The sequence below is a fragment of the Halichoerus grypus genome, chromosome 10, assembly GCF_964656455.1.
Source record: "Halichoerus grypus chromosome 10, mHalGry1.hap1.1, whole genome shotgun sequence".
In the NCBI taxonomy this organism is placed as follows: Eukaryota; Metazoa; Chordata; class Mammalia; order Carnivora; family Phocidae; genus Halichoerus; species Halichoerus grypus.
Genome location: NC_135721.1, coordinates 87,111,555 through 87,128,161, shown reverse-complemented (window position 1 = coordinate 87,128,161; position 16,607 = coordinate 87,111,555). Strand labels below are relative to the sequence as shown.

Below are 16,607 nucleotides of genomic sequence, written 5' to 3'. Positions count from 1 at the left end.
GAGTACTCTGATCTATCCTCCCTAATTTGAGGTTCTTTCTTTCTACTTCACCATTTTGATTCCTGTCAAACACAGCAGTGTTTTTTTTGTTTTAAGTTGAGGTATAACACACACTAATCTTAAGTGTACACTATGATGAATTTTTACATTTGTACATAACCAAACAGCTAGATCAAGTTATGAAATGCTAGCCATTACCAGCTAACCTAATGGTTTTACATTATTAAGTTTAGAATGAGTGAACGTAGCACTATAGTGTCCATGATATAAAATGAAAAAAAGTTGCACAATCCCATCACAGTTTAGAATTAGAAAAGTCAGGATAACAGATTTGCTATAATATTGCTATCTTTGCATGCTCTTTCTAGAGCCATCTATGTAGGAACACCATGAAAAATGTATTTTTAATGTTAAACATGTTTTAATATGCAAATTAAAACATAAAATATTAAAGCCTCCGTGTTAGCCACACTTTATCACTCATCTTCCCCATCAGAGTCAATTTCAGGGTTCAACATGCTATTCTCTAAATTCTCCTGGGTGTCCACCATGGTTACTTTAGAGTCACAGAGTCACATAAACCCACATAGTAGCCAAGTCCCTGAAGAGCTATAGCTACAACTTATTTCTTTTACAAATTATCTCATGCTTCCTATTCCTGCCCCAGTTTAATACTGTATAAGATAAGTGTTTGGTAAAGTTTATATCGTTGTGTGTTTGTAACATTAAATACATCTGAAATAAATAGGCAAACCTGGAACTACTCTCTAGGTTTTGTTTTTCTTCATTTTTAGTGAATTTAAGTATACATCACACATGATAATCCCTGGCTTTCTGGTTTTGACAGTCCAAAATGGCACACGGGCTCACTTGGGGTTGAGCCTGTTTGCCTTTGTTCAAACCAACAAACTGGGCATTGTCTTTGCACAGTTATTTAGAGCTCTAAATAGCTGTCAAGAATGTGTAACCAGACATGTAATTGCCCAAAGTGCCCTTTTTCAGACCCCATGTTAACTAAGTGCATTCCCCTCATTTCTCACATTTGCCAGGCTTGTTAGTTTCTCAAGCTTGCTAGCCCAAAAGCTCAGTACTATCTGTGTTTAGGACAGCATCTATGCAGCTGGAATTCAGCAAATGTAGAAAAATAAAGATAATTACTTGTAGAGCAAGTTCAAGGGTTCCTTAATATAATACCAAGTATTTCCACTTGTTGAGTGACAGAATCTTTTACATAGAGGCTTTTCTCTTGAGGAGAGGCAGCCTGATATAGGAGAGTAGGACAAGCCAGACATCGTCTAGGCTTCTCTGCATAAAGTGGTGTGACCTTGAGTAAGTCCCCTCACCTATATCTGACCATCATTCTCTGCAAGATGCCAATGGTCATAAAGCTGTATCATTTCTAGGCTGTGACAAAGATCAGAGGAAATAGTGAGCAGGAACATACTTTGTTAACTAGTAAATGTCCTGCAATCTTTGCAACTGCTTTACTTATTGAGAAGCAGTAGTTTCATGCTTCTCAGGGATCACTGAACTCACAGCCTTGAACAGGCAGTGTACATCCTCTGTTCCAGCCCTTCTCTGGTAGTCCACGGGTCCTTCTTGGACCCCACTAGGAGACATCAGGAGGCTACCCATAAGGTATGTCTTGAGAAGTGATAGGTGGTCTACATTTCCCCACAATATCTCCTGTACTACAGCCTGTAACTGGAACTTGAAATAACCGCCTTCAAACCTTCCCATCTCATAATTTGGCAAAGCCTTTTCAGAGAGAGTTTGACAAAATATACTAAGAACTTTACAAATGTTCATAGTCTTTGATTTTTCAATTCCATTCCTAGGAATTTAACTTAAGGAAATACTAGCATGTGTGATATTTAAAACAGTGACTGATTAGAAATAATGTAACCATACAAGATTGGTTAAATAAATCATATTACAGTCAACACAGCTATTAAAAATTAGATTGTAAGAGAATATTTAATGATGTTGAAATGTGCATAACATATGAAGTGAAAAAAAGCAGGTCACCAAACTGCCCAATTCTGATTATATTAAACACACATGCACACATGCGCACACCCACACACATGCCTATGAAAACAAAGTACATATATTAAGTGTTAATTATTGTTGGTAAGGATTATAGGTGAATTTGTATTTTTTATTTCTCTGTATTTTTCTTCAATGAATATATGTATATTTATAATCAAAAGAATGTAATTTTTTAAAATCCCTCTTTTGCCTTAGAGAATTAGATCTTCCAAAACTTGGTAAAATCGCATAAGTTACCTAAAATTTACTGGCCAAAAGCATGAGTTGTCCACGTGAATCTGGTTTTTAATCCTGGATTTGCTACTTTCTAAAGGTGCAATCACGGCCAAATTACTTAACGTTTCTGCATTTTAGTTTTCTCGTTGATGACGAGGGGACAACAAAAGTACTTGCTACACAGGGTCATGCGAGGCTTAAATAACACAGATAAAGTGCTGAGTATAGTGCCTGGCACATGGTGAGCACCCAGGAAGTAGCAGCGGTGGGAGAGCCCTGCTTTCTGCCGCACTCTCCCCCTGCGACATCAGCACAGGCAGTGGGTCAGTCTGATTTGTGGCTGCCTTCTTGCAGAGTACAGAAGGGAAGTTGGGAGGGGAAAAGGTTGAGGACCCAGGGGCCAGAGCTGGAGGGCACCTTCTTCCCATCTGGCTGGGTCAGCCCTGCCAAGAGTCCTGTGCACTGAGTGGGGAGAAGCGATATTCTTTTGTATCCTGATAAAATCTTCATGAGAAAAAAGGGCCCCACTTTAACTTTTCTGACATATAATGTTCAGAGTAGCCCAATACCAGCTGCTGGAGGAACGACATATTCTAATTTCCTGACTTGTACACAGTAAAGTTGCATTGTATTGACAGGGCCTTGCATTTAATTTCCTTAGCTTTTTAGACACACACAAAGCATTCCTAACCAGAAATTGGAGATAAAAGGGAATAACTGCACAATGGAATACACATGCTGATTTGAATATGTCATTGAGTCTCATAAATATCATTAAAATAAATGCATGGCTGTAACAAGGGAAATAAATATTTTTGCTTCCAAAGGCATGCAGCAGCAATATAATCATATTTAGAAAATATAAAGAAAGTCATCCTTTTTTTATCCATGCCACAATATATTCCCTTAGTTACAGTATTACGTCAAGGAATTCCGTCAAACTTAGCAAAAGACAGCATCCTTTCAAAAAATTAAATAAACATGCTTAAATTTCAATAAAAAAAAAAAGAAGCTATTTCTAGCAACACAGTGGGGGAAAGTCACAAAGAATAGTTCAAAGCCAGTAAGACACTACTTAAAAACATTTAGCTTATTTACAAATATCCCAACCAAACTGAGGATTACTCTATGCTGAAAAATATTCCTTTTGGCTTTACAACAAGCAAAATTAATTTCTATTTGGACCATTTCCTCTTTAGTTTTTTTTCTGTTTTTTTCTTTTTTTTTTTCTGTCTGTAATATATTTGTAAAGAGGTCTAAGAAATTTGTTTACAGTCTAACTTAGGATAATTCTTTATGGTGATTTGCAAGCTGAAGTCATTTATTATAACATCAGTCTATCTGAAAATTACAGTGTAAATGAAAGCAACTTGTAGCTAATGGTTAGAAGGAAGTTTTGTGTCATTTTTAAATTTTATGGGTTTTACACAGTGCTACGAACTCAGTGTATGCCTAATAAATACATGTTAGATAAGGAGAGGGATGGCAAGAGAGCAGGTGAAGAAGTCATAGTAAAGGGGCGCCTGGGTGGCTCAGTCGTTAAGCGTCTGCCTTCGGCTCAGGTCGTGATCCCAGGGTCCTGGGATCGAGCCCCACATCGGGCTCCCTGCACCGCGGGGAAGCCTGCTTCTCCCTCTCCTACTCCCCCTGCTTGTGTTCCCTCTCTCGCTATGTCTCTCTCTGTCAAATAAATAAATAAAATCTTTAAAAAAAAAAAAAAGAAGTCATAGTAAAAACTATCAAAACCACCACTTTTCTAAACTATCCATGTGCTAAAATGGAAACCACCAAATTAGGGGCAGAAAGAATAATGGTCTTTAACTTCTATAAGAAACATCAGAATGGTTAAATTACTGATATAGGTTGAATTGTGTCCTCCCAAAGAAAGACATGCTGAATCCCTAAACCCCAGTACCTCAGAATGTGTCCTTATTTGGAAGCAGGGTTGTTGAAGATATAATTAGTTAAGATATAGTCATACTGGAGTAGGGTGGACCCTTAATCCAATATGACTGGAGTCCTTATGAGAAGATGGCCGTGTGAAGACACAAAGGAAACGCCATGTGATTGGAGCTATGCAGCTGTGAGCCAAGGAATGCCAAAAATTGCTATCAAACTACCAGAAGTCAGGAAGAGGCAGGGAAGGACTGACTCTCCTACAGGTTTCAGAGGGAGCGTTGCCTACCAACACCTTGACTTCAGACTTCTGGCCTCCAGATTGTGAGACAATACATTTCTGTTGTTTTAAGCCACCCAGCTTGTGGTACTTTGTTAGGGCAACCCTAGGAAACTAATCCAATCACTTTATTTCATTTTCTTTTACAATGTCAGTTTATATTTTTTAATTCCTAAAATAAGGCATGTTTGTAGAGGGGATTTGTAGAACATGTCTTGGAAGAAGAAAAAAATATCATTCACAGTTTTGCCAGCCAAAGAGTACTAAAATTTGATGTATTTCCTCCTAATTTTTCCTTTAAATAGTTTTTAACTTTTGTGCAGCTATGACTATAATCTCATACCAACTTATAGTGATATTTTCAATTAGCACAGTAACACACATTTCTATATTACTACAAACTTTTGGTAAACATCCTTGAAATTTGTCAATATAAGCAGTGTTGCCCAGATTATTTTTGGGCAACTCTATTTTATTATTCTACTGTTTTCATTTTTTCAGTCATTCTATTGGATCTGACTCTAAGAAATTAAAAATCATCATCTCATCAATTCTCTCTACATCGTGCTGTGTGAGAAATTGGAGGTAGGTTATTTAGTAAAAAACAGGCCATCAGGTAGACCCTAATAGATCATGGTCATACTTAAGACAGGAATTCTCAGATCTATGTATAAGAGGTAGTATGAGAATGAAGCATTTGATAATTAGTGAACCGGTTAGTGACTACTTGGTCTCATGACACCAGGCTGTGACAGTATAGACTCTGGTAGAACCAGAATCTGGTTTCCTGATTCCCACTCCTGCATCATTTCCACTCAGTTCATGGCCATGATTTAAAAATGCCTTAAGTGCTGCTTCGTTTTGAGCTCAGCATAAATCTATCTAACAGATATCTGTGTCATGTGATTGTAGAAATCTTGGTTCTAAGTATACCTTAGCTTGTGATTTGCAAACTTTTCTCAGCCATGGAAACCTTATCTTCATAAACTGTTACTCATATTCCCCATTTATAAAACATAGAAAAGCAGAACCCATGTGATGGCACAGAGGGCCAGGCAACAAGCTCAGCAGTCCTATTACCAATTCCCTAACCCTCCCTTGGGATCCAGTCAGCCCCTGAACTGCCTCCAGGAAACCCCAGGGCTTAGGGGAACACCTTTTGTAAAAGAGAACACATCGTCTAGTTCTTCATACACTGCATGTATAAAATGGCTATACAGAAAGGGAGTTTCTTAAGGTCTGTTGTGTGTAAAGAATTAAGTTATGAAAAACAGCTTTTCAATTTTTCCTAGGCCTAGTTCTCTCTTCTGAATGACTGTCTTGTTCCCAGTTCCTGGAAATTTCAAAATGGGTGGTGACATTTATAAGTTGGTTTATGTTGTTGACATATCCAGAGCATTCCCTCTTCAATTCCCCTTGCCATCTATTGGCACTCCACTTCCTCTGCATTTTCTCCTCTCTATATAACTGAAAAGCTAAGTTGTGAATTCTAAAGATCATTTTTGTGTAACACTTCTCCACAAGTACTATTATAAATTTGAATACAGGTAGGCAGCTAATAATGGTAAGTTCAAATGCAATAAAAGATGCAATTCTGTGAGAATAAGTGGTCTTTCCTTTTTGTGACTCTGAGTTGCATGTCTAGGAGCGATAAACACTTTATGCTGATCTAGATACACGTTCTTGTCCAGCTCATCCTCTCCCCAGCACCAGGGTCCGCACTCCCAACTAACCTCATGGAGCTGCCTGTAGCCAAGAATTAGGACAAATCCAGGTGATCCATGTCAGTCATGGCTGGCCTCTTGATCTGGTCCTGATGATATTTTCTAAGTTAGCTGGCCACTAAATATAGAATATACACAGACAAGAAGATAAAGATGATAATTATATTTATTCAAAAGAATAGGAAAGGCCTCAAATTTTGTAATTCATAAATATGGCATTTACAGTTCATAGTTTATCATTGGTAGGTCACCACTTAACCTTTTATTATAGAGCATATTTTAGAAGATTTTGAGAGCGGAATCACTATAATCAACTGAGAACTGCAAATCAATAGCACTGGCCAACTTGCATATCACCAATGGAGACTTGTGGTTCATTCATTTTTAAAGGGATAAACTTGATTATGATTGAACTCCTCTTCAATGGAGGTTCTGATGCATATTGGCCAGGATCTGATGCATCATATTCAAATTCATGATCCTATTTCAGTTGTGAGATATTAAATGGCTGAGCATAAGAGAGGCCCATTGGTCTAATCACTTCCTGAGATTTCGCTGTACAGACTTAGAACACAAATATGTGATCAATAAAAGTCTGTTATCTCTTCAGCTAGCAGGCCTACCTTGGCCTTCTGTTGGCAGAGCCTGATTCCACTCACTCAACCATCTATCAAAACCAGACATACTTGACAACTATTTAATGTCCCCATCCGGCTTCTCCCAACCACTTCTGTGGCTTGCACCTTGATTTCTAAAGCTAGGGCTATCTCTGACTTCATTTTTGAGGCCCCTTGATGATTCTGTAGGTAAAGGACTTTTCACAGTGGAGCTTGATTGAAGCAATCCTTACATGCAAAATACAAATTTACAAAAAGGAGAAGTTAAGAGACAGTAATCCCCTTCATAAAACATTTCAAATAGGTGTTCTATAAAGAGCAAGTTCCTCTGCGTTTAAAATACTGTTCTGTTTTTTAAAAATATGTTTACCAAAAACTTTTCCATGAACACATAAAGTAAGAGGAATCTACATTTTCTTTTTCTAGCTAGCTAGGGACATCTAGCCCAGTTGCCCAGAATGAAAACCTGCTCATTAACACACTCCTCATTGGCTCATCTCCATGTTTCACTTTTCCTTCTCTTTCACTTGGACTTCCTGCAATCATCTCTTAAATAAACTACCTGCACCAAATCTTTGTGTCAGGATCTCCTTTTGGGAGATCTGAGCTAAGATGACTTCATCACAGAAGTGACAGCATTGATAGCCCGGGTAGCTAGGGTAGGATGTTTGTCTTGCCTCTGGTCTGCTTCTTCTTTTGTTGCCCATTTGATCTGCTTCTGCATCCCTTGCCTTCCAGCCTGTTGTGCACTAGAGTACTTGCTTCCTTTTAATTCAACTGATATGCCAGTCAAAAAAGATTCTTATTCTTTCTACCAATGCTCAAAGATGGCTTTTAAACGACTGAGCTGTGCTGCCAAATCTACAGCAACCACATGTTCCATGAATTTCCGTTGCTCATATCAACCCCTTTCCACTCTGGCTAAGAGGTATGAGCAGATGTAGGGCTGAGGCCTGGGTTATAGGAGTCTCTAAGGTCCTAAGAGGATCTTTCAGTCATTTCCATCCAACCCCCTAATCTCACATGTTAGAACACTGAGGGGCAGAGAGGGTGAGCATTTGCTTAACAACTTGTCCATCAGAGAAGAGGAACTCAGATCTCTGACCCCTAAGCCAGGCTTTTCCCTTTCTGAGATTTTCCTGAACACATTCCACCATTGCTTCCTTTGCTTGACTCAATTCCCCCTGCTCACTCCCCTACTTCCAACATTTATTTCCAGGTGTCCTAAGTCCTCACTAACCCTGAGCTCTTAAGTTATATTCATGCAGTCCAGTGTCACAGATCTGCTGCCCTCCTTGCCCTGCCTCATACTGAGGTTAAAAATTGCCACCAATATTTTCGCAACAAAGGAAAAACTAGGAAATAAGTAAAGTGATATACAGGGGTTGTCATTGACAACTTCTTGCATAATTGAGCTCCCCTTGGGATTTCTGTGACTGGGTGAGATAATTGCCGATGGCCCATTGTACCCTGGGAAGATGCACACTTATATCCCACACTCAGCTAAACACATAAGCATCTAACCTGCCACTGGGGCTCTTGGAAGCCAAGGCTAGGCTGCTCCTTCCTTGACTTGACTGATAATCTGGCTTCTGTTTTTAACTCCGCCTCACCCATGCCTCAGCTGGGTCTCCTGGTCCCACCTAACCGGTCTAGATTTATCTCTCCAGGTTCTCTGAATGAGTCCTCTGGCCCAGTGTGGCCAGTTTCCTCATTTTCAACTTCACGTTCTTTGTCTAAGCAAGCTATCTTTTCCGCCAGCCTAAAATGGCAAAGTAGCATTTATTTTCCAAATTATTATCTTGATTATCTTTTTGGGTGGGTTTGTGTTCTCAGATAGATTCTTAAGGACAAGGGCCATGACTTAAGTCTACTTCCTGCTATTATGTATTGCACATGGCTTGTAATGGACTGAATGTTTGTGTTCCCCTTATATTGAAACCCTAAGCCTCAGCGTGGCTGTATTTGGAGATGGGGTCTCTAAGGAAATAATTAAGTTTAAATTCATAAGGTCATAAAGGTGGGGCCCTGATAGAATAGGGTAGGTGTCCTTAGAAGATGAGACACCAGATGGCTTTTCTTCCCCCCTCTCTCTGTGTACTAGCACTGAGGAAAACCCATGTGAGGACAGTAGTGAGAAGGTGGCTATCTGCAAGACAGGGAGACAGCTCTCACCAGAAACCAAATCAGCTGGAACATTGATCTTGGATTTCTAGCCTCCAGAACTGCGAGAAAATAAATCTCTGTTATTTAAGCCACACAGTCTATGGGATTTTATTATGGCAGCCTGGGCTAACATAGGGCCGCTGATTGAGAAAATGGTCCTTACCCTTGGATCTCAAGCAGAGTTACAAGCTGGGCAGGTGTCACTGCTTCTGCATGAAAAGATAACTAACTTCCCACAGAGTCCAAAACTAAACCTTCCTTTGTCACCACCACTCAACAACTCCTATCCTTTCCTCTGTGCCTGACAGTATCCTCCCAAGTGTGAACAAAGCTCTGGGCCACAAGCAAATCTTTTACCCCCTTGTCTACACTGACTCTAGCATCCCATCAGATGCCGAGTCTTAAGAGAGTCTACTGGCCCAAAACCTTGTATCTCCTTTCTCCAGGCCTTATTCCTTTGGCCTGTGCTCTTGAGATGGCCCCTTCATGGCTCTTCTAACCCCTAGTCTTCATCTTGTAAACAGAAGAAGAAACAGAGGCTCAGCATTTAAACATGTTCAAGGTTGCACAATTGATAGTAGAACTAGGTTCAAACCTAGTTCAGTTTTGCCTCAAATCTAGCATACTTTCCATTAGACCTGTTTAATGTTCTTTCTATACAGCCAGAATTTATAATGTTCTGCCTTTAACTATAGATACTTGTGAGACTGTCTTATACCCATTATCAAATTGTAAGTTCTTTGAGAGTAGCTGGCTTCATCTTCCTTATATCTTGGGCGATGGCTAAGTCAGTGCCTTGTGCTCTGTAAGGCACTTCAAGAAAAGGTCCTGAATTGAAAATGAGAAGTAACTGTCACAATGGTAACATGGGCAATAGCAGTTTAGGAGAGATTCAGAGAAAGCTTGTAGGAGAAAGAAGAGTTGGTTTCTGAGTTGAGCTTGAGGTGATGGAGAATCTGGCCAGGCAGAGAAGAAGGCAGTGGTATGAGTTGGGCCTCAATATCATGAGTGAACCTGTGGAGGGAGGTTGGCTTGGGGTGGGGGGTGGGGGGCGGAAGGGGCTGCATTCCTGCATTGGGTTCAGCTGTGCACACCAAGCAAGTCAATTAACTTCTTTAAACATTGGTTTCTTAATGTGTAAAGTGGGAAAAATAAGAGTACCTAACATTTGGGGTTAATGTGAAGAATAATGAGATAATGTATATAAAGGACTTAGCACATTTTCGGGACCGAGTATGTGTTATCTATTATTAATAATAAATACTATTAAAATACTATTAGTAGTAACATGGTCTGAAATTTCACATGCTCACCAACCTAGCTGAGTAAATAATTATTTACACCACAGATAATGCCATTGCTGTGAATACATTAAAAAGCAAAATCATTTAAAAGTACTACTAAATTCATAGCAACATGTTGGTTACCATGATTTTCCTAATCAAAGGATTCCAGGAGTCCCTTACAAGGGATTCTCATAGTTGAAAATCTTGGAAACCAAACCGTTGAGAGGCAGGAGAGTGCTAAACATATTCCTGGTAAAAGATTAACTTGCCAGAATCAGAATCTTAGATTTTCAGAGTAGGCTGACCTAGTGAGAATCCCTGTTCTACTTCCAGGCTGTGCTTTTAAGGAATTTAGGCACATTTCTTATCTTTCAGTACTTTGGTTTCTTTATCCTTAAAATGTGGATACTAATACACAAGGGCTATAAGTACTGTACATAAAGCAGGAACTGGTAGATGATGATGACAGTGATGTTTGTGAAGCCTAATTGTGAAGGGCCTTCGATTTTCATCCTGTAAGGCTCTTGTTCTCCAAGTGTGATCCCTGTAACAGCAACGTTAGCATCATCTGACAACTTGCTGGAAATTCATATTCTCAGGCCCATCCCCAGACCTGCTGAACTCTGGAGGTCGGGTCAGCAATCAGTGCTTTTACAATCCTTCCTGGTGATTCTGACGCACTTCGGTTTGAGAACCTGCTGTGAGGTAATAGGGAGCCATTGATAGTTTTTGTACAGCGGAGTGATGTGATAAAAATGACTGTTGTGCACAGACAATATATTCCTTTTAACAGGATCAAATTACCTAACTACCGACAAGCTTCCAAAGTTGCTGGCAGAAGCCCGTTCATTGATCCTTAACGATCTCTAGGCACAGAACGGGGGGTTAGCACTTAGGGCTCCAAACACAGTGCTCACCTACTGAGGGAGGTAAGGAAGACAGCGCTGTTTTGGGTACTGTTTCCACCGAAAGCCTTGGGACCCGGCGGCCAGGTGATGGCTCAACGAATTCCGCACCTACAAGCCTGTCACAAACGTAGCCTGCAAGATAGAGAGGAAAAGAAAACCGTGTAGGGAAACCGGAAATGAGGGTCTTAGGGGTATAGAATCTGGTGGTGGGGGAAAGGGATGGGATACGCGGGGGGTGAGGGGAAAGGCAGGCCCCTTGTCGCTGGGGGTGGCTACACCCCCTCCGCGTCCCTTTAGAGCCCGGGCGCGGCCGGCCGGCGGGGCGGGATGCAGCCCTTCCCGGAGACAAGGGTCCCTCCGCCTCCGTGCGTTTGCGGCCAGGGTCCAGGTCACTTCTGCTCCCTTTATTGTTAGTGCGAGATGGGGCGTTTCCTCACCCTCGGCACCTCACCGGGGACGTCCCAGTCCGTCTCATCCCTACTCTGGCCCTCTCCGCGAGCGCCCCGCCGGCCGCCCGCCGCGTCCCGGCCGCTGTCTGCGCTGCCCGCCGGCCGGCCATTGTTCGGGCCCCACCCCTGCTGAATATTCACGCCGCGCGGGCGCCTCGCCCCGCGCCCTCCCCAGCGGGGCTCGGGCTGGGAGTGCGTTTCCGCTCGTTTTTCCTGCCGGGGAAGGAGAGGGGGAGCTGTTTTCTCTCTCCTCAGAATATATTTTCGGTGTCCCGTTTCTCCTCCTCCCTCACCGCCGCCACCGCCCCCTCCCTCCCCGCCTCCCTCCACGCCTCCGCCCCCGCCTCCCGGGTTATCTTTGTCTCGCTGCCTCGCGCTCACTCGCTCAACTCTCGGCGGCGCCGCGGCCCCACGCTCCGGGCCCGTCCTCCAGGCGCGCGGCGCGGGGCGCGGGCGCCGGGGCCTGAGGCGGCGGGCGACGCCCGGGGGCCTGACGGCCGCCCCGCGCCATGGTGTGAGCGCCGCCGCCCCGCGCACGCTCCGTCCGCCCTCCGCGCGCGGCCCGGGCCGGCCGAGAACCGCGACCAGCCCGTCGCCGCCGCCGCCGCCGCCACCGCTCCCGGCCTCGCGAGGCGGAGTCCCGGCCGCCAGCTCCCGTGCGAGGAGGCGCCGTCGGCGGCCTGGCCTGTGACGGAAATAAATAGAGAAACAGATATATTATTGGTACTATTTTGTTTGGTGGCAAAAAGGGAAAATGGCGAACGACTCCCCTGCAAAAAGTCTGGTGGACATCGACCTCTCCTCCCTGCGGGTGAGTGGCCACGACGGGCCCCGCCGCGGGCGCGCCGGGAGCGGGGAGCCGGGGCCGCGCCCTGGTCCGCCGGGCGCTCGGGCGCCGCCGCGGGCAGAGCCTCGGGCGCGGCGGCCCCTTTGTCTGCCTGCGTCGGCATGTGCGGGGCGGCGGGGCGCGACCCTCCGCCGACGCCCGCGCCCCGCGCCCCCCGCGCCTCGGGCGCGGCCTCGGGCGCTGGGGGACCGCGCGGGAGGGGGACCGCGCGGGAGGAAGCCCGCCCGGTTTGCAGTCGCCCTTTATCTCCAACTGCCCCGCTTTATTTATTCATTGTTGTGCTGCTTTTAAATTCTAACCCCTCCCCTCCTCTTCTCTAGGATCCTGCTGGGATTTTTGAGCTGGTGGAAGTGGTTGGAAATGGCACCTATGGACAAGTCTATAAGGTCGGTGTGAGGCGCCGTCTTTGTTTCCCGTGGCACGTTGAAACTTCTCGTTGGGGGACGAGGAGAAGAGTGATAAACACGCTGCTGACTGGAGGCCACGCCACTTGGCCAAACTTGGGAAAGGGGTTTCGCCTTGCAGTCCCTCTCTTTTAAAACAGGAGCTTATATTCAGGCTGGCCTTAAAAGACCTCATTTCCTGGCTTTGAGATAAGGAAATAAGCTACACTCTTAGGCATGCACTTTTCTTCAGTAAAATGGGAAAACATTTTTTTCATAAGGCGACCTTAATTTTTCGTTTTCCCCAATTCCGGCCTTCTGAGTTTGTGTGTCTTAATTAAAATTCAGTATAGGCAGGCTTGGCCTATGATTATCCTAAACCACTGCCTTGGCCTTCTTGAAAATTGTCCTCGTGTTGCCTCGTTCTAATGTTTGCAAAGTGCTTAAGGTGAGGAGTTTGGTGTTACCTGGGACTGCTTCTTAACTTTATCATACATGCTGCTGATGGATACATACATATTTTGGGGAAACAGGGAGAGGTGTGTGTTTGGGCACCAGGAGCAGGAAGAATTACAGCATGAGGATTATAAAATCTGAATTCCAGGAATAACCTGTTTGACAGGTGTGTAATTGAAACAGATGAGGGAGAGCGAGGAGTCAAGAGGATGCCCAGATTTCACACCCACTCCAGGCCTGTCTCTTTTTTTAACACCTGCCTCCCAACGGTAAATGAAACTAACAAATCTGGAGACTATGAGTCTACTCTGAGTAGCTGACACCTGATGTGACTAACAGTGCTGTTCATTTTATTCAGAGCACATTCTAGAGCTTCTGAAAGAGCTGTAGGTAATGGAGGCGCAGGCCTTGAAGATTTCAAACAGAATGTTAAATTTCCCCTGTCCTGATTTATTTCTTATTGCTAAACTTTTTCTAAAAGTAATCTGCACTGGTGGTGTTTTCTGGCTGTTAGAGTGGATACAAGGGGCTAGAAAAAAAATATCTTATGAACAGGGCTTTGTGGTTCACCATGAAGAATTGTCATTGTCTCATTAGAAATGGAGGGAGGGGGTTGGAAGCTGACTGTAGACATTTTCTTAGGCCAAATTAAGTGTGGATCCTATTGTCTCTTTTATGCTTTATGAATAGGGTTTATCTATCCCTTGAACGCCTCTCCCCAGCTCCAACTTCCCCTGGCCTGGGCTGTGTACCGGGCTGTGTACCGGCCTGTGCTCTGAACTTGAGTCAGTATTCTTAGGTGATCTCAAGTGAATTAGCATGTGTTTTGTTGGTTAACTGTTGGGGCCGGGGCCAGATTTTTGAATTTGAAAGGAAGCCCTGTTAACTCAGCCTGCTGGGCTCAACTGAATTTGGAAGCCTTTGGAAAATTTTGGAAAAGATTGTGTTGCAACTCACTGAGTGGCCTGGTAACTGGCTCTAAGACATTCTCCCCAGCCCCAGTGTTTGTTTAAGCCCCAGTCGTTTTTTTCTAACCCAGTTTTTCTGGCCAAATCTAAGTGGTGAGTGTACTCTTCCAAGTGAGTTAGCCAAAGCTTGTTTTTGACCTGGTTACACAGTAGTTGGATTGTTTGTATCTTCCTCGGTCAGCATGGATGGATGTGAAGGGTAGTGAAGTGAACTAGAAGCCAGCAGTCCATTTTTAAACCATAAGAAGAAAGAAAGAATGAAACCTGAATGTGTACTAAGTGGCTTTAAGAGGTGGGAGTTCTTTATGGTAACAGTTTGGGCAGGTTCATTGTTAAATTTTTTCCCCCTCTTCATTTCCTTTGGTTCCACCCCTCCTTCCCCCAAGCTTTTGAAATAGATTTGCTGAGCGGTGCAGTTGGGAAGCATTTGGGATACTGGCCGTGACACAGCTCTCTGACTACAAAGTCTGCACAGTTGAGAAGAAATTCTCAAATTATGCAAACCTAACAAATTAAGGAAATCTGTGCAAAAGTGGCATACACATATACAAAATAGTGCCTGAGGTTTTGCTCATCAGCAGTTCGATTTCATTCTGTAAGATTTCAAGCATATACACTAAATAGTGCCTAGATTTTGCTCACCAGCAGTTCTATTTTATTCTGTAAGATTTCAAGCATACACAAGGAGAGAGAGATCACCCAATTTAACAGTTAATCAGCACATGACTGATCTGGTTTCATTTATAGTCTTTCTCCGTTAGTATTTTAAGGTTAAAGCCTAGATACCATTTCACCCATAAATACTTAAGTATGTATCGTTTTTGTTTTTCAGATAATCACAGTGCCATTCTGACACCTAAAAAGTTAATTCCATAGTATCAAATATTCAGTCTTAAGGTTTTCCTGATTTTTCATAGATGTTTTCTTACATCACAATATGAACTGATACTGGGAAGTTCAGTCTTGGTAGATGGTAGAAATAGGAGAAGCATTTAACATCTCCATTTGCGTCTCCCTTTCAATGTCTAATTTCTAGAATGATTCATATTATGCAGAGGAGTTTATTTAGGATTTGTTGGCATGGTTTGCATGTGGTGGTTTGGGGATTAGATTATTAATATTAGCATTTATTTATTACTAAACATCCACTAGTGTGAATAGCATCTGAGTTGGGAAAATATTTGTGATAACTTGTTTATAAAGAAGCTTTTTTCTTAACATAAATTCAGGTAAAATACCTTTAAGCTGAACAACCTGTAGCCCGCCTTTGTTTCATTGCTATATCTTCTATTTTCTGTTTTTTCTATGAGCTTTTTATTTTTTAGTGATTGTGGTTGCTTATTTTGAGAAGGCTGTATTTATGTGAGGCGAGTGAGTAAAAAGAGGGAGTTTTCTGGGTTTTGCTGTTTATGAAAGTGACTTTTTTTAGGGGGTGGTTTATAATTTTCTCTATCGTTGACAAAATTGGTAAATAGTCTGGGTATAGTTGAACAGTATATAACTATCTTTAAATATTTAAAAAAATTTTTTTTAAGGATTTTATTATTTATTTGACAGAGAGACAGAGAGAGGGAACACAAGCAGGGGGAGTGGGAGAGGGAGAGGCAGGCTCCCTGCCGAGCAGGGAGCCCCATACGAGCTCTATCCTAGGACCCTGGGATCATGACCTGAGCGGAAGGCAGACGCCCAACGACTGAGCCACCCAGGCACCCCTGCGAACAGTGTATAACTATCTTAAAGAAAAGAGTTGAAACACAGAATATGTCCTATTCAGAGAAGTATATTTTTTGCATTAGGTTTCTTAGGGATCACTGGGAAGAATGCTCATAAATTAAAACTTAAGAAAAATATTGTGAATTTCAGTTTACAAGGTTTCATTCAGAATACCATTTATAAAAAAGTGTTTATAAGGTGATCTTGTGCATGTTAAGTAAATCTAGTGAATTTTAATTATTTTCATCAAAGGGGGACAGTGACTGTTTAAAAAACAAAACCAGAAAAAATGTTGGTTTTTGTGTTATATTGGGTTTTATTATTTTTATATTATATATAATATTTTTAATATTTATTTGACCATTTTTGTTTTTTCCTTGGGGTTATGGTTACCCTGTTATTTTGTATTTTGTAAGCATACAGTGACTGGTGTTCCAAATGTCTTGACTAGGAGAAGGAAAATCCTACATCTGGAAAGGTACTGTAGGTAGTGAGAGGGGAAGTTAGGGAGTTTAGAATCCAGCAGGTGCAATGTCTGGGGTCAGGACTTGCTCACAGGAAGGATGGATGCCTTTTTTGAGGACTGAGCATCTTGACCCTGTCTGACCCTGTCTTTGGAGGGTAGGCTGTAAACCTTGAAAGTTGA

General features: G+C 42.6%; 2 protein-coding genes across 52 annotated transcripts in view; one reads left to right on the top strand and one right to left on the bottom strand.

Annotated features, from left to right (window-relative positions):
• RFX8 (regulatory factor X8) overlaps window positions 1–11,963 on the bottom strand; it is a 249,380-nt gene extending 237,417 nt beyond the window's left edge. For both annotated transcript variants that reach the window (XM_078056781.1, XM_078056780.1), the window contains exons 1-3: window positions 11,583–11,963; window positions 11,155–11,277; window positions 6,178–6,286 (exon numbers count right to left, since the gene is read on the bottom strand). The gene's annotated coding sequence lies outside the window, so the exon portion shown is untranslated. The remainder of the gene's footprint in view (window positions 1–6,177; window positions 6,287–11,154; window positions 11,278–11,582) is intronic.
• An 89-nt stretch (window positions 11,964–12,052) lies between these two features.
• Window positions 12,053–16,607, top strand: part of MAP4K4 (mitogen-activated protein kinase kinase kinase kinase 4) — a 191,025-nt gene continuing 186,470 nt past the window's right edge. For all 50 annotated transcript variants that reach the window (XM_078056775.1, XM_078056766.1, XM_078056742.1 and 47 more), the window contains exons 1-2: window positions 12,053–12,405; window positions 12,762–12,827. In XM_078056775.1, the coding sequence (XP_077912901.1) occupies window positions 12,349–12,405; window positions 12,762–12,827 (123 nt within the window). In that variant the 5' untranslated portion in view covers window positions 12,053–12,348. The remainder of the gene's footprint in view (window positions 12,406–12,761; window positions 12,828–16,607) is intronic.